At 33.6% G+C, this 25,379-nt stretch overlaps 1 protein-coding gene across 1 annotated transcript in view; it reads right to left on the bottom strand.

Moving 5' to 3' along the window:
- Nucleotides 1–1,611: 1,611 nt before the first annotated feature.
- The window catches only part of MMP20 (matrix metallopeptidase 20), a 44,535-nt gene continuing 20,767 nt past the window's right edge, over nucleotides 1,612–25,379 (bottom strand). The window contains exons 7-10 of the mRNA XM_074304401.1: nucleotides 17,815–17,951; nucleotides 15,760–15,916; nucleotides 4,847–4,950; nucleotides 1,612–2,215 (exon numbers count right to left, since the gene is read on the bottom strand). Of these exons, the coding sequence (XP_074160502.1) occupies nucleotides 2,115–2,215; nucleotides 4,847–4,950; nucleotides 15,760–15,916; nucleotides 17,815–17,951 (499 nt within the window). The 3' untranslated portion in view covers nucleotides 1,612–2,114. The remainder of the gene's footprint in view (nucleotides 2,216–4,846; nucleotides 4,951–15,759; nucleotides 15,917–17,814; nucleotides 17,952–25,379) is intronic.

The following is a 25,379-nucleotide window of genomic DNA, read 5'->3' as shown; positions in this document are numbered from 1 at the left end:
ATCACTCATTGTATAACTAATGAACTAGCATAATATAAACTAGCTTTTATGCAGATAAAAACATTCCATGTAGGAGGCTTCACATGGGACTAATATCACTTACCTAGTTTTGGCCTGAGAAATTCAATAAAAAGCTTTAAATATCTATTTTCTCAAGCCTTCTCCTCCATTTAAAATAGAAAGTCAGGATGGTACACTGTATTTGCAAGGTACCAATATCACCAGAGAAATGCCTTTATGTACAGGATTGACCCCATATAGAAAATATAGCAAAATATAGACTATAACTACCCAGAGTCAGAATATGTGGAGGGATTATGAGAAGACTGGATGGATGGGGTATTTACAACTCCAATATTAGCAAAAAAAATTTTTTTCCAAAAAATGGTAATCCTATGTAAAGAGATTGCTTTCTTTGCCAAGAAAATAATTTATAAAAAGGAAAATCCCTCATTTAAAAAAAATTTGAAGGAAGATAATCAACTTTGCTCCTCACTATTGAAAAATGGACATTAGAAAACATGCTTAAATTGCAGGAGGAAAACAACTTCAGATTAAGAGTTAGTATGAAGTCTTTTGGGATTGTTTAACATTACAGAATGCAATAGGAAATGACTCAAATAAATAAACAAATATACAGTGTCCTACAAATCTTAATGTGCTAAATAAGTGTTAGTTATTACTTTCTTAGGGACTTTTTTTTTTTTCAGAGATTTAGGAAATTAGATAATGTCATTTAAAGAAGATATCATTTAGTATAATCCTGCCTGATATCAGAAGATGATTATAATTCTGACCTACTAGTTCATAAAGCTATTACTTTAGGGTATCTATTCTAGTCCCATCATTTTATGGAAGAAGTAACAGAAGCCCAATGAGTTTAAATGACTTGCCCAAGATCACATAACTAGTAAACATTTAAGGCAGAACTTGAATCATAACTCTTTGACTTCAGATCAGATTTTTCCATAGCCCTGCTTTCTTCTAGAGTTTTAGCCAGGTTTATATTTCTCTCTAATGTTTTCACAGAATTTCAAAGTTGGCATGTTCTTCATGGGCCGCCTAGGACAACCTATTAGAAGAATCTTTGCCCAATATACCAGAAAGTACCACCTTTTATTTGAAGATCTTCATTGATGGCAATACTTTTCTCCTTCTCCATCCCCAGATAATCTATTTAACTTTTAAGTAGCTTTATTAGCTAGTTGCCCTGATACCAAGTCTAAATTTGTTTCTTTGCAACCTTTACCTCCAAGCAGAAGAAATCTAGCATCTTTCATTTGATAGTTTTTCAAATACTCAAGGAAAGCTTCTGTGTTCCCTCTGAGTCATTTTTTCTCTAGTCTAAACATCTGTAGTTCCTTAAACTGATCTTCTTTTTAAGTATATAATTCACACACTAAAAAAATAGTTTGATAGAAGCCAGTCAATACTAAACAGAAAAGAAAAATGAGGAAATGCCTTAATAAAACATTTTTGTTGGCTTCGGATTTCCTGTTACAAAGTGTCCTTCTTAGTCTTATATGGTAATTCCCAACTTTGCCTGCCCTTATCTATTTCAAAGAGCATTAAGCACTAAATTGGAAAAGCAAACAAACAAAAGCAACCACATTATAATTTGGCTATATGGCTTTTTTAATAGTAACAGGACATTTTAAAAAAATACACAGCAAATTGCAGTAATGCAAATGCCAATTGCCTATGTTGACAATGCAGCCAATAATTTTTGCAGTCAATGAAAACATTTGTCATATGTATCAGGATACCTTTAAGAGGCCTTCCTCCTGATAAGAAATAACAAACCAAAATTTCTTAGTAAAGCCCAAGGGAAGGGAAAATTGAGCTATTAATTTGGGGAATTCATCCTGATTATTAAAATGCTACAATAAATAAACTGAATCTGACACAGATTGAACTCATTGAATTAATGATGGTGATGGAATTGACAAGTTCAATTTTCTTTTTCATTTAGTAGTTTTTTTTGCTACCAGTGTATAAGTCAGTGGTCTCTAAAATGTCAGCCTTTCCAGGATGAATTCTTCCTACATTATGCTTCTATTCTCATGATCCAGTCGTCAGCTCTTTCCAGTAATCTTCATATTTTATGTTCTTATTTAGCAACCAATCCAGGAACTAGATTTCACCACATTAACCACGTCTTCCTTCTCTATATCATATTTATAGGCTTTTGGTCCTGAAAAGAAGTAAACGTAACCTAAAAGAGATAAATTGAAAGTTTGGTAATAACAAAAAAAGTTCTAAAAATGTGTAAATGAGAGAATTAGTAATGTTTCTAAAACTAGTATTGCTTTAATGGGCAACTGAGAATTTGTCAGGTGGCATGTCATATGAACTCTTTTAGGCTGGCTTTTAATGGTTATATAATCTGGTCTTACTCTACTACTCTCTAAAGTGATCCCGGTGATCTAGTAGGGTTGCTCTGTTACAAAGCTTCTTAAACTATGGGTTATGACCCCATATGGGCCATGTAACTGAATGTGGGGTCATGAAATTATTATCAGTGAATATTTGAGTTATAAACCTATATAGCAGGGGTCATGTAAAAATTTCTAGGACAAAAAGGGGTTGCAAGTGGAAAAAAGTTTAAAAAGCCCTGCTCTGTCCAATGTCCCCTTCCCATGTCATAATAGAAATATTATTATAGCCTAATTTGGAATCAGGTGACTCATTTTCCTAAGTTCAAATATGAATTCAGGCTCTTACTGTGGGACCCTGAACAAGTCACTTAACCCTGTTTGCTTCAGTTCTTCATGTGTAAAATGAGCTGGAGAAGGAAATGGCAAATCCATTCTTTGCCAAATATCTTTGCCAAGAAAACCCCAAATGGGTTAACAAAGAGTCATATACAACTGAAAAATGGCTGAAATTAACTACATGTTAGACACTATGCTAGTTGTTGGGAATAAAAATAAAAATCCAAATAATTCTAGAATTATAGAATCACAGAATTTTAGAACTGGATAGCATTCAGTGGCCAAAAGTCCAACCCATAGATGAAAGCAACCACTGCTAAAACATACCTTCTAATTGATCAATTATCCTCTGCTTAAAGACCACTCAGCAGGAGGAACCCATTACCTCTCCAGGCAGGTTATACCATTTTGGGGAAGATTAACTGTTAGGAACATTTTCTGACATCAAACCTAAATTCACCTCTTTGTAGCTTCCATATAATACTCTTGATTTAGCCCCATTTTTTTGATCTAGTCCCTTTTGTCATATATAGATATATAATATGATAAAATAATATATATTTGTGATATATATGATATGATAAATATGGTATATATATATTATAGCTTATACTTCATTCCTTCTGAGCCTTGGTCCATATGACTTCCTCTTGTATATAACTCCAATAAAATCTATTCCACTTTATACATTCCCTAGTCATTATCCTAACTATTCTTTAGGGCCCAGTTCAAGTCTTATCTTCTAAATGAAGACTTCTGCTTCTCCAGCATACATACATTGATCTTTCCAAATGGGAAATTATCTAGTTTAACCCTATCTTTTAAAAGTGAAAAGGACTGAGGGGAATGGAGTGACTAGCCTTAAGTCACTTAGATAATAAGTAACAAACTCAAGATTTGAAACCAAGTTAATGAACTCTGAATCCAGTGGTTCTCTCCTGTTATAGCATGCTGGATTCCCAGTTTCTCATTACTAGGTACTGATTTCCTAGTCTTCTTTCATGTCCCAACTGATTCTTACCTTTTTAAAGAAGCTTTTCCCACCCCCCTTAATATTTGTGTCTTCCTTTATTGATCATCTCCTATTCATTCTGTTTGTATTTTCTTTGTATATAGTTGTTTATAGTCCCAATTAGTTCCTTAAGAGCAGAGAATGTCTTGTACCTTTCTTTATATTCCCAGTCCTTTACATAGTACCTGGCACATAATAGGTGCTTCACAAATGGTAGTGGATTGATTATAGTGTTTTGTGCTATGCTGTTCTTTAACTGTTTACACTTGTGCTAGTTTTTCTCTGGTGGATATTTAATTTTTAAAAAGTTGCTATTTTTTGTTATATCATCTTCATTTTGGGAATCTCAACCTTCTCTTATCAAATAACAATCCTTTATGATTTTTTTAAAAGAGGGGAAATCAAAGCAGTTCTGAGGAATATTTCCAATTAACAGTGGGGTCTATGTCTAATAATAATAACTTGAATTTATATAATGTGAGATTTGATTTGGTGAGGTTTTGTAGGTAACTCAAGTAATATTACATTAATGTTACACATGAGGAAACTGTGACTTAGAGAAGTTAAGTCAGTGACATATAACTATTAAGTGTCTGAAACAGCATTCAAATGCAAGGCTCCTGATTCTCTAAGTCCATTATTCAGCTCTCAACTCTGTTATATTTTCTTATACTTTGGTACCATTGTTCCCACCAATTCAATAGTGGTTGACTTATATATATCTGCCCTTTTTGAATTTTTCCATAAGAAGAGATAGAGCAGTACTGTCAGTTTATGCACAGATCCTAAGTTAGAGTCTAGAATCCTAGGGATCTGGCCAGCTACCTTTAAATAACACGTCAAACAATTTGTATGAACCAGTCTTGTATTGTGCTAAGCAGAGCCTGGAGCCTTAATCTTTTTTGTCATGAACCCTGTGGCAGTTTGGTGAAACCTATGGATCCCTTTTTCAAATAATATTTTTAAATGCATAAAAATACATAGGATTGCAAAAGAAATCAATTATATTGAAATACACATGTATTTTTTCTATACAAACTAATTGAATCCTTGATATCCTACTTTAAATAAATATCTTTTTCTGAAATGGCATCTATCTCAGCTTTGATAAGATACTCACCATTCACTTCAACAGCAGCATCAATTTTGCCAATTATTCCTGAAAATTCTTCTTCAATATTCTTTGGGTAATCTTTTTCCATTTTCCTTTTTACTTCATCATAACTAGACAAATAAGATATTTCACAAATAAAATACATTTAGAGGGCCAATAAAATCAATTCCAAAATAAGACTACTTTGGTCACTTTTGTAGCTCTTCATAGAAGACTTCCATGTATTTAATTAATAACAACCCTTGTTTTCATATTTGTCATTTAAATATAAGGCTAAATTTTGCCAAACACTTTGAAACAATATTTTTGATATCCACAATGCATTAGAAAGGAAGTAGAGGGTGTGTTACTTTACTCACTTTACAAATGATAAAGCTCAGATTCTTAAAGGTTAAATAATCTTTGTAAAGTCATTCAGTGAAGTCTTAGCTACATTTATTATTCCAAATAAATTAGAATTTAAATTGGAAATAAAATTCTTTTTATTTTTTAAGTACCATTGTTTCCTGCCAGTTTTGTAACTGGTAACAGTAGCAAAGAATGGGAAATGAAGATAATCCAGCATAGTTTATTTTTAATGAGCTCATCCAAATGCTTACCAACTACTTCCTTTAGTAATTCTTCCTTAGTTTTAGAATTTTGCTAGGAATCTTCAAGAAGCTAGTGGGTCTTTATAGTTGATTGCATTATTAAGATTGGACAAGATAGGAAAATTCTTATGTTATTCCATGTAGTTTTCATTTCTTTGTTCATGATTTAATTATTTTATTTTTGGTAAAGCATCATATAGGTCCTTTTTATCTTTATATCATAGCTCCCTTGTGGAAAAGGAAAAAAAAAACTACTTTAAATCATCTGATAGTGACTACCTGATAATTTATATTAAAAGGCCCCTACTTTGCTTCTAGTTCTTTAAACACCAAAAGCGTTATTATGAATATTTTTGGCATCTATTGGAACTTTTTTTTTTTTTTTTTTTTTTTTGCTTTCTTGGGAGCATTTGCCCAGTAGTCAAATCATTGGAGGGAAGTATATGGACTGCTCATAATTTTCTAGCTATAAAAATCACTAATAAATAATGAAGTTAATAAAAATTAACTTCAGAAGCAGGCCAGCTCTGGGCATTTCCATGGCAGAAGTAGGAGACATTAGCAAGCATTGCCCCCATTATTCATTTGTCCTCAAGGAGTTGCTTGTCTTGCTACCTCCTGAAGATTCAATGTTACTTTATTGCACTTAAGCTCATAAAAATATCCCCAAAATATCCAGGAATGGGATTTTAAGATTAGGTAAAGTTTGTTTAGGTTTTGGGGGAAGAACTATAGGGGAGCAGTATATTTAAAATTACTTGAGGAAATTCATTTCCAACAGCTTCCTTGATGTAGTAAGGGAAAAAAAAATAAGCTAAATAATGAGAAGCATAAACAAAAGTGTATATTTAATCTTCACCAAAGATCATGTAGGGAGATAGCGAGGTTTTTGTCATTGGCTAAAATACAACACTGACCCAATGAGGTTTTGCTGCTAACAAATAAGATTGATGGAAGTAGATTTGGGGGGGTTGGATGACTAGAGAAATATTACCTTGCCACTTGAACTTAGCTTATATGAAAATTCATTTTCATCCTACTCCAGAGATTTTAGGCATATTTAAACCTATTAGATAGTTATCTGTAACAGAAGGCTGCCAATACCTACACATAGGATAACCTTATCCTGGAGGCATTCTATATTTTGTTAGCTGGATATAGTACATATGATTAAAGAACTGTTCACCTTTCCTTAGGGGAAGAGGATCATCTATTTGGAGTCATTTTTTTGAATGTAAAGAGATAATCTCAGAAACTGGCAGCAGGGAGCCATGTCCAACAGAGTTTATGTATTTTAGTAACTAATAGCTACCAAGAGATTTATCTGAAACTGAGAGAGCTGCTCCCACATTAACTAATCTGAGGCCAGAGAAGCAATATCTAGTAGAAACAAAATATCTAGTAGTTATCAGTAGATAATTCGAGCCTACTGGGAACAAGTAGAATAACTCACCTAGAACAGGTATCACACTCAATAGGGTGTCCCATTGAGAGTAGTTTAATAAAATAGACAAAATATCATAGTAGTCTGGTGACTTCTATCATGGAGCCATGACTTGACATGTGTCCTGGCTACAAGTGTTTTCTCTAATATAAAGTATATAATATAAATACATATTTATTATATACATTATAAATGTATAGATAAATATAAAATAATATAAAATATAAAGATGGGAATGTACCTCATTCATGCTCCATATATATATATCTATTATCCTCACAGGTGATGATGAAGTTCATATTTTGTGGTATAGTGTGGCTCAAGCCTATGGGGGGAATGTTTTATTTTGATTTTTGTTTCTATGCTGTTTCATTTAGAATATTTTAAAAATTAACTATGAGGAATAACAAAGATAGTGAGTTGATCCATAGGCATGTCAATTGAGATGTCTTTTTGAGAAACAAATACTAATATGATATCATTGATTTGATTGCAAAACACAGAGGAAGATAGAAGGGTGTGTGTGTGTGGGGTAGGTTGGGGAAGAGAGTTGCAGCCACAGAGCAGATGATCAATATGATAGGAATTGCTGAATAAATGTGAAATACAGTCTGATCTAGTAGTTTGGGACCAATAAAATGCAGTGTGTTAGTTGACTTTGCATTCACTTACTAATCAATCAAGATAGCTTACCCAAATCAGGAATTTAAAAGCTGAGTAGATTAACTCTCCTAAAAGACTTGGGTACAGTTTTTTATGGCCATCTGGTGTGGAGATGCTATAATGGTTGGGGAGAAATTGCAAGGAAGATGGCAAGATGATTGTGATAGTTAATGGATGGGATATGAAGCACTGTTTGGGTTAGTTTTCTGGGGCCAAATAAGTATAGAAGTCTAATTTAATCAAAATAATTTTAAGCTCTTTGAAAGCAGGTAAGGTATAGTTAATTTTTTTTTAATCTCTAGCCTATGAGGCTGTCTTGCTCATAATAAATATTTCAAAAATGATTCTTGAATGGAGAGTGCTAATAGATGACAAAGAAATTCAGGAAGAAAGCAGGAGGATGCTAAAGACAAAAACCTTATTTCCTGATTTCATCTGGGGAATTCATTCAGGATACAGAAATGGTCCTAAATTGAAGAACTTGAGTTTATGTTTTTATTACTGTAATTCAGGCACATTATAAATGAAATGGGATTTTATGGTATCTCCTAGGAACCTATCACATAGCAATTTATTCTGGGGGGAAAAGGTCCCACAATAGCTGGTGACTACTGGGTACATAGTCTCTCTTGGGTATTACTTTCTTATGTGTACTAGTTTCTAGGTCCGTATCTTCAGGGAAATCTGCTGGCCTTCTTAGCACCACTTTGCTAGGTCAGATTGGCTAGAACATCTCTCAGGAAGGGCATGATTATATCTTTTCAGTTATAGAGATCATAGAGCAAAAGCTATGCACAATATAGGATAAAAGTAACTTCTTTTTAACCTTTATGTAATGACATTGTATCCCTATATGACTAGCCTTAAATAATGAGCTCATGTGTGAATTATTTGGGACAAACAATTTTTTTTCAACATCAAGGATCATGTCTGTGTTCAATTGACATTAGTCTATTTCAGGATAAATGATCTTGACCTTCAAGGAGAAACCATGATGAACTGGTTTCCTATTCTCTAGTTCTGTTGGTCAAGAGCTGGATTTTGTCCTTTGCATTGGTGTTTCATTGCTCTCTGTTGCCATATTTTAAATTCTGCAATATTAAAGAATGAATATTATTCCAAGGAAGTGTACTTGAACTTCTTAATGCACTTTCTTCATTGACTAATAGAGGTATTATAGCAATGGTTGGTGTAAGGAAGGCAAGTGTTCAAGATTAACTAAAAAAAAGCACTTTCCATGGGTAAGAAAAATAGAAAGATGGAAATGTACAAGACTGGAAACAGAATTTTTACTGATGAAACTCACTTAACTCCTCTGTGCCTTGAATTACCTCAATTGTGAAATAACTATTGGACTAGTTCTCTAAAGACCTTCTAGCCTTAATCTATAATTTTATAATCTTATGACTAAAAATCATGTAAAAAAATGATTGATCTGTGGTGTGTATAAATATCCTCTGGGTGGTGGTAGAGTAGGTAAAGGGGACATTTTATTTATTTTTTAATATGGATAAACCTACAGCAATTGGATTAATTTCTATTAACGAGTACAATTTGACTGTCTGTAATCTATTACTATAGTAGCTGGGATGATTTTCAGAAATTCATGGTATCACACATCCATGGTTTACAGTTTAATGGATAAAATGACTTCCTTTTGTCAGTGGTCTTCATTTTGAATGGATTTAATTATGTTTTTAGAATGCAGTTTCCCTTTTTAATTTCTAGAGTTTTAGTCTTCTTTATTCCTGTAAATTAAGGGTATAAATTCACCTTCTCAGGAAGCTGGGGATAGCAGTGAAGGTATGCTTATGTATAACTTAGGTTTGCCTTATGAAGATATGCGAAGGTTGGGAAAGGAAGAATCCCTTTATCAGACATTTATAGTCAGCTCTTCTTGAAAAATACAGCAGCAAATGGGGGCTATTTTCTGGTGGGCTTCATTGCTCTGCTGTATCTATCTACTCTTTCTGAAGTTGCTTCTGGGACTTCTTATCTTTGGGTTCCTGGTGTTACCAATAGTAGATCTCTAATTAGAAACTTCAGATATACCAGGCACATTGATAATGGGAAACTTCTCAAGGGTGTATTAATCATTGAAGTAACTCAGATTAGAAGTTCACCAGAAGTTTTATAAGGACAAGCCAAATAATTTATAGTATTTCATTTCTTAGATTTCTATTTTCTTGAATTATTATTTGTTCCAGAGACTATATTTACATGGAAACTTACAAAGGAAGCTAGAGAAAGAAAAAGAAGGTCCTAGAGTAATAAACTATGGGTCATAAAATTGAATCATTCCTGATTATTTAATCTGGGTTTGTTCAATTAAAGATGATATCTAGAGATCATAGGATGTGTCTGTGTTTCTGGTGAGGCCACATTAAAAATGATATTCCAAATGCAGATATTGCAATAACTTATTCTGTATTTCAAGTCTCAGGTCAATGTCCTGACATTTCTCTCTATTATTCACTTTTTCTTCAGTAGATAACATTTGAGTAATTGGAAGTATGTGTAAAGCAGAAAAACGAGAAGTATGTATGAAGCAGAAGCAGTATGAACATTGCTATATGTGGAGTTGAAGATCTAGGGCTGAGTTCTTTTATCGACATTGATTATCTATGTGTCCCTAAGCAACTCATTTATCTTTTCAATTTCCTCATTTGTAAAAGGAGTTTGAGAATATTGGTATTATCTAGCTCCTTAAAGCACTATCTAAATGTGAGGTGTGAGTGGTATTAATTGTATGACATTGGGGCCCAGTCACTAACCACAAATTTAAACCCAGAAGGGATTGTAGATTCTCATTTATTTTTTCAGTTTAGGAAGTTGAGGCCTACATAAGTAACTTGCCCAAGGTCACATCAATAGCAGTGACTCAGACTATGTACGTCTTTTCGTCTTTTGTGAAAAAAGGCACTCTGTATATACCACACTTTCTATAAATGGGAGAATGAGTTTTAGTTATATGATATTGGGAAAGTCACTAATCTGTTTAAGCTTCAGTTATCTCATCTCTAAGATAGGGATAATAATACTTTCATTCCCTCCCTCCTCCTTCTTTGTTTTTCTCCTGCTCCTCCTTCTTTGTTTTTCTCCTGCTCCTCCTCCTGCTCCTTCTCTTCTTCCTTGTCTTCTTCTTCCTCCTCAGCTTTATCTCCTCCTCATTCTCTTTCTCTTTCCTTCCTTCCTCCTTCTCTTCCTCCTCCCTTCTCTTCCTTCTCTTCTTTTTCTTCTTTTCTTCTTCTTTCTTTTTCTCCTCCTCTTCTTCTGCTCTTCCTTCTCCTCCATCTTTTCTTCCTTGTCCTCTTCCTCTTTCTCCTCTTCCTCTTCCTTCCTTCCATCCTTCTTCTTTTCCTCCTTCTTTTTCCTTCTTTGCCTTCTCCTTCCTTTCTTCTCCTCCTTCCTTTCTTCTCTTCTCCCTCCTCCTCTTTCTTTTCTCCTTCTCCTTCTTGTCTTTCTTCTTTTCCTTCTTTTTTGTTCTTATTCATGTTCTCCTCCTCCTCATCATCATCATAACTGCCTTCCATGCAATAGGAATTTCCCTCCAAGGTATCAAAGGCAACAAATGGTTCCATTCAATGACTGGCTGAGTCAAAAAAAATTGTGTGTCTGATATCTGCCCTATCTATCTATCTATCTATCTATCTATCTATCTATCTATCTATCTATCTCTATTTTTCTATGTCCCCAATAAGCTTTTTGATTCTAATGAATAATTTAGCCAAAACTGAGGACCCACTGATTCTAGACATGTCTAGAGGGAAGTGTGAGGTTTCCTTGGCTACCTAGGTTGCTTTCATTGTGTACAGATTGCTCAAGCTTCATTAAGATGCTTCTTGTTAAATAAGGCCAACTAAAAAGTCACAACATTATCTTTGGCAAGAAGGAGAGTGTACTGATTGTTCTGTGAGTAAATTTAATGTGTCTTCCAACAGGGGAAATAGGAAGAGCACAGATAATTAAAATCCAATGAGAATCCTTAAACTTCCTTTTAGCAGAGGATTCTAGCATCTCTTTAAACTTAGTTTCTTAGGTAATTCCAATAGACTTGTGATGGAAAATGCTATCTGCATACAGAGAACTATGGAGACTGAATGTGGATCAAAGCATAGTATTTTCACTTGTTTTTTTTTTTTTTTTTTTTTTTTTGCTTGCTTGTTTTTTTTTTTCCCTTTTGATCTGATTTTTTTTTTTTGTGCAGTATGGCAAATATGAAAATATGTTCAGAAGAATTGCACATGTTCAACCTATATTAGATTACTTGCTACCTTGGGAAGAGGGGAAGGGAGGGAAAGGGAGAAAAATTAGGAATGCAACGTTGTGCCAAAGTGAATGTTGAAAATCATCTTTCTATATATTTGGAAAAATAAAATGCTATTAAAAACAAAAATAACAAGCAAGAAAACAAACCTTAGCCTTTTACTTGAAAAGTTGACAAGTCACAGCAACACGTGAATAGAAGTAGGGCAGTATGGATAGAGGACTTTTGGATTTGGAGGCAGGTGACCTTGATTTGAGTTCTACTTCAGAATGTATTAGATTCATAATCATAGGTTAGTCATTTAATATCTTAGTTCTTCATTGAAATGGGGAAATTTGAATGCTCTACTTCATGAAGCTCTTATGAGGAAAGCACTTTACCATCCTTCAAGTGCTATACAAATGTTAACACTGAAGTGATTTCTCAGGACTTTGGTGTAGGAGGGGAGCTGACTCAAAAGCCTGGATCCTCAAGAAAAAAGAGTGGAGTTAATCTATTAGAATCAGACCCTTTATAATAAAACATTATTTTTGGCTCCACTTGCTCTTTGAAATGACTAACAAAGAATGGACCTGTTCCTTTGTCTGCTTCTGGGTAAAGTCCACAGTAAAGGAAGAATTGCTTAAGGTTTGTGACGCATTGAATGTCAACATTGTGGTTTATACCCCCTTTCCCATGGAAATCCATTCTGAGCTCAAAGCCTGGCTTTATTTTTCAAAAAGGAAAGTCTGAGAAAGAAATGGTGTGGTTTTGAGGTTTAGAAACAAAATTAGAAGTCACAGCTCATGCTTCCCCAGAGTACTGCTGATGGGCTTTTCTGTTCTTTGAGTGTTATAGTTCATTGTGCTCTAGCAACTTTGAAATGGGGAAAACAATCACTCTCTAAGGGAAAGGATGGGAAGTATGGATTTATAGAGGATTTGTAGGCTGCATAACAAGTAATAGATGATGGAAGGCTGTGTCATTCTTGGAAAGAGCATCAGAGTTGGAAAAATGGATCATGACCTTGGCTCTGTGATTAAGCAGATGTTTAATCTGGGAAAAACCATTTATATTTTCAGGGCCTCAGTTCCTTCAGTGGTAAAATGAGGAGATTGAACTGATTATTTCCAAGTTTTTTTTTTTAGCTTTAACACCTCAGGGTTTTTCTTTGGTCCTTTATGGATTAATGATTTCTTCATGTGTTTGCTTCCTCTAGTGTCATAGATTGAAAGTTCTGATAATTTTGAGAGTTGTAGTGGCCAAAAATTCCATTGCCCAATGGCTAACCTGATAACAAGTCTCTTTATATTTAATTACATTTGTCCTGTGATGACAAGCAAACTAATCATCATGATGTCTATTTTGGAAGCCTTTCCAGCTCATTAACTTACTAGAGTTTGTACTTTATTGACACAGCTTTTTAATACAGAATCATGTATGTCCATGAGGCATCAAAAAAAACTTTAGTTGAGATTTATAGTTTTATGATTTATAAATATATCAGGGCTATAATTTTGGCCTCTCTTTATTATCTGGCCTGCTATTATCCCTCCTTTCCCTGAAGTCCTTAGTGCTCCCTTATCCTTAGGATCTAACATTTGGCTCTTGTTTGAAGGCAATGAAAAGGGTTGGAGGAGAATTATCATTTTTGAGAAACTTAATAAGAATATTAAGTTACGAATAACCTCCATGTGCATTCTGTCTGGGCCTCAAGGCACAGGAGAAACTTGGAATGTCCAGTGTGGCCTTGGTATATAGGTCATAGATTTAGAGTTGGAAAGCACCTTGGGATCCATCAGACACAACCCCCTTATTTTATAGATGAAGAAAATGAGGCACACAGTTATCTTCAATGTTTTGCCCAGAGTAAAAATGCTAATAAGCATCTGAAGTGGGATTTGAACTCAGGTCTTCAATCTAATGATCCCTTCATCTATGCAAGGAATGAATGGATGAAAAATAATTTGATAGTGAAGCATCTGTTATGACCATAAAATTAATTTGTACCTCTTAGAAATATAATAATTCATTGTTCTAGCTAAGATTTTGGAAATTAATAGTCTTGGTTTATTAACAATAGTTATAACTATATGTATAAGTATTTGAAAGGCTTCCTAGTAGAAAAGAGGCCAGACATTCTGCTTGACTTCAGAGGGAATAATGAATAGAAGGTGTAAAGAATTTGGGCTTGATATATGGAAGGGAAAAAAATTGCTAACAATTATAGTGAACCAAAAGAAGAGGCTGTCTAGGGAGATAGTGAGTTCTCCATAGCTGGAGGTCTTCAAGCAAAGACTGGATGGTTTTTTTATATACCATTTGAGGATGTTGTAGAAAAGATTCTTATTTAAATATTGGTAGATCTGGATGGCCTATGAGATTTCTTTCAACTCTAAAATTCTGTAATTTTATTTTATTAATTTTAGGAGGATGGAAATTTGGACCTATGATTTCTCCTCCATGAAAAACAATATGTTCGTCAAGAGGCTGATGGGCAACTGCCTCCCCTTCCTCTCTTTCATTAGAGCATGAGATTTTTGAGTTCATGTTATATGCCCTTCTTTGTATCCTTAGCCTTTAATACTATGACAGCTAGGTGGCACAGTGGATAGAGTACTGGCTCCTGTATTAGGGAGACCTGAATTCAAATCCAGTCTCAAATAATCGGCTGTGTGATTTTGGACAAATCACTTAAATCTGTTTGCCTCAAGTTTCTCTCATCCATAAGATGAACTAGAGAAGAAAATGGCAAACCGTTCTAGTAGCTTTGCCAAGAAAACCCTCAAATGGCAGACATTACTACAATGATTAAACAACAAGTGCTTAGTAGAGTGCCGGGCACATAGTAGATACTTAATTATTACTTTATTGAATTGGTTTGTGATTTATATTGAGAGAATTGCCTGGGGCTCTAAGACATTAAGTAACTTGCTACTGGACACTCAGCTAGATAGTATTAGAGGAAGCATTTGAAACTAGGTTTTCCTGTCCTCATCAGTTTTCAGTTTTTATTGTCATATTACCTCATTTCTGCCAATTAGCAAAAAAGTCCATTTAATTTTAGGTAGCACATTTCCTCCATAGAACTCTGCAGCTAATTAATGTTCCCCCAAATACAAGGAGTTGGATTTACTATATTTGACATTATTGCTGAACCAAAAAGTCTTGCTTGTAGATAGATAGAAACAAAGTTGGATCTGGAGTCAGATACCTGAATTTGAATCCAATTCTTCCACTCACCTTTGTGACCTTATCACTTATCCTCTTTGGCCTGAGATATTCTTTTATAAAATGAGGTAATGGGATTATACCAATTCAGTGGATTCCAGAGCCTGCTCCTGCTTTGCTAGGATTGGCGTAGTACTGTAGTGGCCTGCACTGGACTGTGCTCTACTCCCACCCAGGTGAAACAACCTTTCTTGCCAACCTTCTGAATTCTCTTTAGCTGGGATATTTTTTTACCCCATCCTTTTATGGATTTTGCTGCTCCTGACATTATTTTATGGCATTATTTAAAGATGTTTCAAGGGGTTTTGGATAGAGCTTGGTCTAGTCAATGCCTTTTGTCCACCATCGTGGCTTTACCTCCCTAGCAGGATTTTAAAATCTGGTTGGATTATAATTCCTTCCCTAGCTCTTAACTCTTATGATTTCTGTTTCCATGCTATTCCCCAATGGTAATTTCTGAATTTTTGCACTCATTATTTTAGATTTAGTTAGCACATTGAAACATCTGGTACATTGGTCTCCTAGATACCGAACAATGGCATTACTGAGTGAATTTTTCACTTCTCAGTTGTGTCGTTCAGCCCCAGACACAGTCAGGGGAAGCAATAAATGATGCATAAGTGGTCTGGATGATCAATCAGTTGACTCACCAAATATTCTACATTCTTCTCCACAATAGGATTTTCAATACAGTGAAACAAAATTCTATTCACTAGGTTAAAAAAATAAGCAGTAGTAAAAGTACCTGTAGTAATCCTCCCCAACAAAGAAGAGAGTCTTCCGTGGCTCCCTTAAGTAGACAGCTGCATCTATTTGCTGCACATGCCTGGGGAACCCAAAGTCATAGATGGTTCTGGGAGGACCCTGCATTTGGAATCCTCTTGTTATCCAGTAGTGAGGACCTAAGCACAGAACAAAGAATGTTAAAAAGAAATGAAGCAATGTATCATTTCACAGTGCTTTCCTCTGAGGAAGCACTATTTCCTATTCCTATGAAATCCTATGAGTTCCCTTTTTGATTCCCTCTCACAAACAGCATCTTCCTTTTTGGCTAGAGTGACAATATAGCATACACACATTGTCCTTCTGTCATTCAGATTACTCTGAGAAATCCCACTTCTTTTCTGAAAACAAAGGTCAATATCCTAGGGCTGACTGCCTGGGCAGTTTTCCAGGCTATAACCCTAACAGTAACTGTAACTTTAGCTTTAGCAAGGCTCTTGACTAGCAAGTATAGGTCTGGGAATGTGGAAAGATGCTTAGCTATGCTTGTAAGTGGGGACTTTCCCTCAGCAATACTAACAATAGCTTAATCTGTCGGTTGGTTATTCTTTGTTTTTGAAGAATTCCAAAAATGACATCACTGTGTTAGAGTCAAATTGTGGTGTGTCTAATTGTGGCTGATCAGACCAGTACAAGCTTGGAATACTCTACTACAGGCCAGGCACAAATAGTCTGTGTGAACCAATATTTCAGGTGGTTCCCTAAATTTGCACATTTCACATTTATTTTCACATGCTCCAATTCTGCTTTGTGCACAGAGTACAGTGTGGTCTTTAATATAGACAAGACAAGCAGGTGATTCTTTGCCAGAATTTCCCACATCACAGAGTCAATTCCTATAGATCTTTAACTGGTAAGAAGATATATGGCATTTCTAGTCATTTTTCATTCTCAAAATTTTGTGATAGCCATTTTGTTTAGTCATTTTTCAGTCATGTCTGACTTTCTGTGACCCTATTTGATATTTTCTTAACAAAGACACTGGAATGCTTTGCTTTTCCTTTTCCAACTCATTTTGCAGATAAGGAAACTGAGGCAAGCAGAATTAAATGACTTATCCAGGGTCGCATAATGAGTAAGTATTTGAGGTCATATCTGAACACAAGATGAGTCTTCCTCACTCCAGGCCTAGCATTCTATCTATTGTATCACCTAGGTGTCCTCTGTGGGAGCCATAGAGTAGGTAAAATATAAACACCATAAAATTATAGGATATAATACTTAACCAAACCCAAGAGTGGTGAGTGACTTGTTCAGGATACCACATATAGTGTCAGAGCTGAAATTTTAATCTAGGTCCAGATCCTTTCCCATTCTCTCTCTTTTGTTACTACCAAATGTGGGCATTGTGGCAAAAAGCCTTAAGGAACTGCTGTGCCTTACCTTTCTAATCTGTAAAATGGAAATAATAATAATTACAGCATGAATGTCACAGAGTTATGAGAAAAGCAACAGTCTATAAATAGAAGTTATTATTTTATATTAATTTCTATGGGGATCCAATATTAGTTTATTTAGTTTATTTAAAAGAACTCTTGGCCATATTGCAAGAGCACAGATTTAGGTCTGAAAGATTCCTACTAGTCACCATCTGTTCCAATCCCCTCATTTTACAGATGAGGAAACTTGGAACTTGAACATTTAAATGACTTGTTAAAGATCACATGAGTGTCAAACTGGTGGAACTGAGATTTGAATCAAGGGCCTTCAACTCCAAACTCAGGATTATTGTCTGCTCGATGTGCTTTTTTTCTCTGGGCCAGGGACCAAGTCTAAATTATGATATTAATATAGTGTTATAGGTAGTTATGGGCATCTCTTTTTGATGGTCATTATTATCTTTATCTCAATAATATAGTTAAGAAATTTAACCAATAGTTGAAAAGGCAGAGAGCAACAAAAATCCTTTCTTCTCCATCAATGGACAAACATCTCTGGCACTTGACACTCCAAGTACATGGGTTCCTTCACAATTGTCACTGAATTTTTCAAAATGGTAGGGGATTTGGTTAGGTACCTTTGAAAAAAAATGCTATGCCCTTCTCAGTCACTTCATAAGCTGCATCCACATTTGACATGAGCTGGGGAAAGGAGCTGGTGATGGTACTAGGCCTGATTCCAGCTGCCACGTGAACTTGCCGTCTCCAGAAAATCCTATTGGTTACCCACAACAGGGTCAAAAAGAAAGATAGCTGATAAGAGACATGATTTGAACCTGGAATAAATCGGTTTTAAAACACTGTGGAATCTCTTCCAGCTAGACAGCCTGGGATGTCCTGAGTTCATAATGACTTTGCTGAGATTTTTTTTGGTCATATTTAATAAGTTAATAAAATCATGCATTTAGATCGACAATTTATCCTAGAGTCTATTTTACCCACCCCATTTTAAAACTCAGAAGCATTAGTGATTCTTTCTCTTAATTATGAACAATTTGTTGTGTATATAAAACTTGCTTTATTAGTTAGCTTGCTTGTTTCTCACATTAGACTATGAGCTTTTTCCAAATAGGGACTGCTTTTTGTCTTTTTTTAATTCTCAGTACTTAGCACAGTGTTAAGCACATAGTAGGCACTTAACAAATGTTTGTTGACTGATTTATAACTATTTTCTTGATACAATTTGCCACCTGTCCCCATTGTTTCTTTTTCTCTCTTTCCTTATTTAATTTTAATTATAGCACAAAACAATGGAATAAAAATAAATCTCTGGAAAGTGTTTTGGAAATCTTAAATCACTCTATAAATGGTAGGTGTGATGATGAAGACAATGATGGTGATAATGATGATGCAGATCAATAACCAGACATTAATTATTATATCTGGGGCAAAACCAGATGGAGCATGGGAAATATTGATAGTAATGGTATAGAAGAGAATATAATCTTTGCTGTAATTGTGTTGGTAGAAAGGGTAGTCCATTCCTCAGAGAATGTCACACACTCCCATGAGATTTTAGAGATAAGGGAAGTCTTGGGGAAGGTCAATATGATGTCAGAATCCTGAGAATGGGAAGTGTGGTGTAGACTTGGGCTAAAGAGCATGAGTCATGGTGGGGTAGTGGTATTTATTCTGCTGAAGTGAGAAGACATACCTCTGGATATTGGTATCCTGGGACTAAGTATTGATCATTCCATACTAGTTTAAGTTCCTACTTATTCATATTCAAGGAATAGGAACCCATTATCCTATTATTCAATTCAATTAGTCAGTTTTCATTACTTTGTTACTCCCTGTAATGTGCTTTCCTCAGATTTAAACTCCTTAAGGGTAAGGAATCATTTCACTTTGTTTTTGCATCTGAAATGGTGAGAAAGTTCCTTCACATAATAGGTACTTAATAAATCTTAATTGATGGATTAGAACCAAGATTCCTCTTTCTTGTTTTTTATTTCTTTGTAACATTTCTAAAAGCAAAATTGACCCAGATACTAAAAATGTATTATAGAGGCAGAATAGCATGGCTAGAGTGCTGGAAGTAAGGAAGAACCATATTTAAATACCACTTTTAAGATGTACTACTTGTTTAACCATGGACAAGTCACTTAATCTCAGTGAAACAGGTTTCCTTATCTATAAAATGAATAGAATTTAAAGATTAATTGTAATATTCCTTTTATTACTAAATCTATAATCCTTCCATTTAAAAAGAATTATTATTTATAATGTGTTTAATTAAAGAAAACTAACTTGAGGGAAGGTGTTGATTATTACATACAATAATGACAATTACAACAATAGTAAATCAAGTTGTAATTTATATAATTATTCACAAAAATATGATCTCATTTTCATACCACTTAACCTTGAGCATTTAGACATGGAATTCAACATGGAATTAAAAATTGATTAAATAACATGTTCATACTTGAAAAGTAAAGAAAAAATCATGGTAAATAGTCATCCATTTGGAATCATAAGACCTGGAGGTGGAAGGGACTTTAGGAATTATCCAGTTCAACATAATCCTCTTATAGTGGAGGAATCTGAGGCCTCATGGATGAAGTGACTTGTTCTAGGTCACACAAACCAAGATTTTCTGGCTCTACCCCAGTGATATTCCCATTATACCATCCTGCCAAAATTAAATAGATAAAATAACAATGGATCCAAAACGAACCACTAACTAAATTTATTCAGAATATAAAGTTTTCAATTTGGTACGTGTGTGTATGTGTGTGTGTGTGTATGTTTGTAATGAATGAATGGGCATAAAGGACTGATTCAGTGTGAATGCTTGCTTAATCTTCTGATTAAATTGCAGGAATGGCAATTTCTATTTTTGCTTCCAGTTCCAGTTGGAACCAGACTCTGATTTCTGCAATGTTAGCAGTGGAACACTGAATTCTCCCTTTTGCTGTTGAAATACCAACAAGAAGAATGCTAGAAAATGAAGTAGACCAAAGATTAGACATACATACTATTTGGAGGGCCTCAGTTTTAACAATCTTTTTATTCTGTCTACTAATGAATCTAGAAGACCAAAAGAAATTGAATGGAAAGATGGATCAAAGGTTCTTGTTGGGAACACACAGAAAAAGATCACAGAAGGGATCTTAGGGCTTATAAAAATAATCTGTTCATTTTAATCCATGAGAAAAGATATCCAGTCTAGTATTCACTGCCACTGAGTTGAACAAAGTTGATTTTTTATCACAGCTGTCCAAAAGCAACAAAAATCAGTTAATGGGTCACTAAGTTATCTTATATTGAAGTGTGCATTATAGTTATTTACAAAAATACTATAATTAAAATAAATGTATCCTCTATGACAATATCTCTTGAAGAATTTGAGAAAGAAATATAATCTTATGAAGTACATGATAAGACTCCAAATTAAATTAATAAATACTCTAATATTAAATAATTTCACTGAAAATGTGAGTATATGGGAGCACAGTGAAAAATATGTTGGAAAAAATGATCCTGGAGTATAAAATGAGAAAGAACAAAAGCCACAGACTGCCCTGAAACATGATTATCATATATTATGAATATATTCTTTAAGAAGATAATAAGGAAGTGCTAAATTTAACAAATGTCAAATAACATCACAAAAGATCAACCATTCTAATTTAACAAATAGGAAATGACTGGAGAGTAATATAGTAGTAATTTCTAGATCAGTTGTTTATACACAGTCAGGTAATTAATTTGTTAGTGAAAAGATAAAAATGAATGCCAGAGAAAAATTAATTGATACATTTTCAACTGTTGACAACATAACTTAGGAAATGAATAAAATAATAGATATTGACACAAAAGAAAGATATGGAGAAAAGTTGTACTAGATAGAGTGTTCACAAGATGTTTATATTGGAGGTAGCATAATTTGGAGATCACTGAATGATCTCAAGATACCTCAAAAAAAAAACAAAACCATAAAACACTTGGAAAAATTTTAAAAAATTTCATTGTTACAAAAAAGCTGAGGAAATATCAACAAACGTTCAACAATATATCTATTTTCCCATTTCTATATAATGTTTATGAAAATAATTTCTGCATACATGGAAGATATTATTTATGATGATATGAGAGAACATATATAAACTTTCACAAATGGTCTATAGGTTCTATATCTTTACTGTCATACAACTAAGTGAAATATAAAGAGGGTGCAGAAATTCTCTGTGCTTACTTGTTGACTCTAAAATAAGCATCTGATGATGTAATTAACCAAAAAATAGAAAGTGAATACAATTTTAGATAAGCTATATGATAGATATGTGGAAGGAATTGAATGGAAATAAAAAGGAATACACCTTTTCTCTGAGTGATTATGCTACTTTTACAAAGATTGATTATATATCAGTACATAAAATTTTTGTACTAAAAAGCAGAAATATTAAAAGTATCCTTTCCATATCACAATAAAATAAAATTATATTTCACAAGGAACCATGGAAATAGATTAAAAACTAACTGGAGATTAAGCATCTAATTTTAAAAAATGAGTGTTCTAAAAAAACAAATAACAGAAATGAATTTCATTGAAGAGAATGACAATAATAAGACAACATATATAGCAAAAGCAGCAGAGGAAAATTTATATCTCTAATTGCTTACATCAATAAAATTGAAAAAGACTAACAAATAGAGTATGCAATTAAGAAATTAGAAGAAAAAAACAACTAAAAGCCCCCTCAATTAAGCACTAAATTGGAAATCCTAAAAATTAAATTGTAACATTAATAAAAAGTTGACTAAAAACCTATTGAATTAATAAATAAAACTGAATTGGTTTTATGAGAAAACCAATGAAATAGATAAACCATTGGTTTAAGCCCTTATGAAACAAACATGATACTGATACCTAAACTAGAAAGAGAAAGACAGAGAAAAAAATTATAGATAATTTCTTTAATGAATATGGATGCAAAAATCCTAAATAAAATACTAGCTACAAGATTATAATGTATATTACACAGATTATAGAGTATGATCAAATGGGATTTATACCAAGAATGATGGATGACAACATAAGGAAAGCTATTATATCAATTATTATTATTATTTATTATAATATCAAACTAAAAGCAAAAAATATACAACAGATTCAAAAACATCTATTAATGCTTTTTGATTGTATTGACAAAATGTAATGCTCATTTCTATGAAAACACTTGAAAGTAGAGGTATATATGGTTTTTCTTTTAAATTGATAGAAAGTATTTATATAAAACCATCAGCAAGTCTTATTTGTGAGGGGATAGAAGCCTTCACTATTTTCCCAGTAAGAGTAGGTATGAAATAAGGATGCTCAGTGTCACCAAAATTTTTATAAACAGTTTCTCAGATATCATTTAAATTATTAAGTTTATTATCATATGATTGGGCAAAATAAGCCCTTCTAACTACTTTAATTTTACCTCCATTAGTAGTATATTCATCCTTTTTGTTTGTTATACTTGTGATTTGGTTTTTCTTCTCTTTTTTAAAAAATAAATTAACCAAATGTTTATTTATTTTATTTGTTGGAGATCAAATTATGTAATCTTAAAGAATTAGTGAGTTAAAGAACAAACATAGAAACAAATGATCGAAGGAGAAAGCAGCAAATGTTGAAAGGGACATGGAAAAATTGAGACATTAAGTATTGTTGGTGGAATTGTGAACTGATCCAACTATTTTGGAGAATAATCTTGATTTATGACCAAAGAATTTCCTTTGATTCAGCAATAGCATTGCTGGATTTATTTCCAAAGACAATTAGGAAAAAAGGAAAAAACCTACATGTTCTAAAATAGTTATACCTACTCTCTTTGTGGTGACAAAAAATGGAAATTGTGGGGATGCCCATCAATTGCAGAATGGCTGAACAAATTGTGGCATAAAATTGTGATAACACTACTGTGCTATAAGAAAGGATAATCTCGATGATCTCAGGAAAACATGGAGAGACTTGCACAAAATAATGAAGAGTGAAATGAGTAGAGCCAAGAGAACATTGTATAAAGTAATAGCAATATTGTTTTAAAAACAACTTTGAACAATAAGTCATTTTGACTATTATAAATAACAAAGTTAACTACAAAATATTTAAGTTGACTATTGAAGGAAAACACTATCTATGTCTTCAGAGAAAAAAAACCTATAATTACATATGCATAGAATGATTTTACATACATATATACACATATTTTTGTTTAATTATAGCCATCTCTAAGGCATAGTAAGAGAAGGGGAAAAAAGAAATTTACATAATAACTATTACATATTTAAAAGGATAATAGATTTAAAATAGATTTATAGTTTAATATTCAATCTTTTTTTATTATACTATTATAGAGATGCTTCTTTTATTCTACAAATTAAAAATAAAATTTCATTTAACTAAAAAAATCATCTGATTTTGTAGAGAAAAAGGCAACTTTAAAGCTACACTTTTAATAAGGTGTTACCCATTACACAAAATGTTTTGAAATATATAAGAACAGAGATAATTTTGTTGACCTTGATTATAAATATCAAAGTAGACATGAATTATAGAATAAATATTGCAGTGTCCCATATGGGTCCATAACTTTAAAAGCATTTGACCTAACCATCCCACAAAAGAAAAAAAAACAGATAAATAATTCTATCTTTCCAGATTATACAGTGTACTTGGATGGATGACACATAGAATGATTCATCAGTACACATATTTTGTACAGATACTGAAGATGAACAGGATTTAACCAGAACTGAATGGAAGGAGGAGAGTAAGATAGATTAACTTTGAAAAATGACTGGTTATTTTAATATCCACAAGTTTTCCCTCAAACAAAAGTCCATTTAAAAAAAATAGCAGTATTCGTAATGTAATGCCTTATGCCTGGGTATTTTAGAATATCATAGTCTGTGAAGAATTAATTTTTGAAGTTCACCCAAAAGGCAATGGACAGTGCATAGTAGGTATAGTCATGAGACACATATTCCTATATCGTATTGCCATTGAATAAAATACATAATATATACATATATATGTAACATATATATTATGAGAGAGAGAATGAAAAAGAGGAGAGACAGACTGAGAGAGAAAGAGACAGACAGAGAGACAGAGAGAGACAGACAGACCAAGAGATTACAATAGTATATTAAGGATGTCATATGAGAACTATATTATTAGAAAAGGAAGTTGACTAAATAGCATGACCAAGAAATAAGTGATTAATGACCTGTGTGTAAAAATATCCTTTGCTAAGTTTCACTCCTTACTTTGGTCTTGAAAGTTTAGTTCCCAACTCTACATTCCTTTTTTCATCGAATTCTTCCCATAGAATAATCATTCAATCTCATGATTTCAGCTCCTAGCACTGACCTTTGTTCTGATCACTAGTCCCTTACTTTTAATTTCTTTTGCTGTTTGTTCAGAATTTCATATATTTCACAGGCACTTCAGCTCACTATGTCTAGAACTGCATTTTCAACATGACACAGGAAAGGGCACTGACTCTAAAGTCTATGAACTTGGGGTCTGACCTCAGCATTGACACTTGTTGCCCATGTCCCCTTGGACAAATTCCTTCATCTCCCTAAATCTTGATTTCCTCATTTCTACAATGAAATCTTTGGGTTGGATGATGACCTGGGTGGTCCCTTCTACAATCATTACAAATTAGCTCTTTTCCTGACCTCCTAATTTATGTCAAGGAGACCATTATAATTCCAGCCACTCAGGCAGAAAACTTGGTTTGACCCTTTTCTCTCCTTTGTTGCACATATCTGATCATTAACCACATCCTTTAGATGTTCTTATAATTAGTTGATGATGGGAATTTCCAAGCTGGCAAATGGGGGTGAATTAGTCCTGGGAGTGAGCAAATACTTCTCAACCAGGAAGTCCCCAGGTTATCATTGTTATTGGGCCATGAAAGAATGTTTTGTTCTTGTCCAGTATAGCAGGTAGACTTCACAAGATACAGATATAGCAACCAATAGGCTATTCAAATTATAAAATCATTGAATTCTAGAGCTGGAGGGATCATTTTGATGAGGGGGTGAGATAGGACAGGGATGGGTCTTCTCTCTCCAAAGTTCTATGGGCAGGGTCTGTAGGGAAAGAATTTCGCCTACTCAAAGCTGTGATAAGGTA

Source organism: Sminthopsis crassicaudata, chromosome 3 (assembly GCF_048593235.1).
Source record: "Sminthopsis crassicaudata isolate SCR6 chromosome 3, ASM4859323v1, whole genome shotgun sequence".
Classification (NCBI taxonomy): Eukaryota; Metazoa; Chordata; class Mammalia; order Dasyuromorphia; family Dasyuridae; genus Sminthopsis; species Sminthopsis crassicaudata.
Note: the sequence above shows the minus strand (reverse complement) of the source record. Positions and strands in the feature narration are given on the sequence as shown.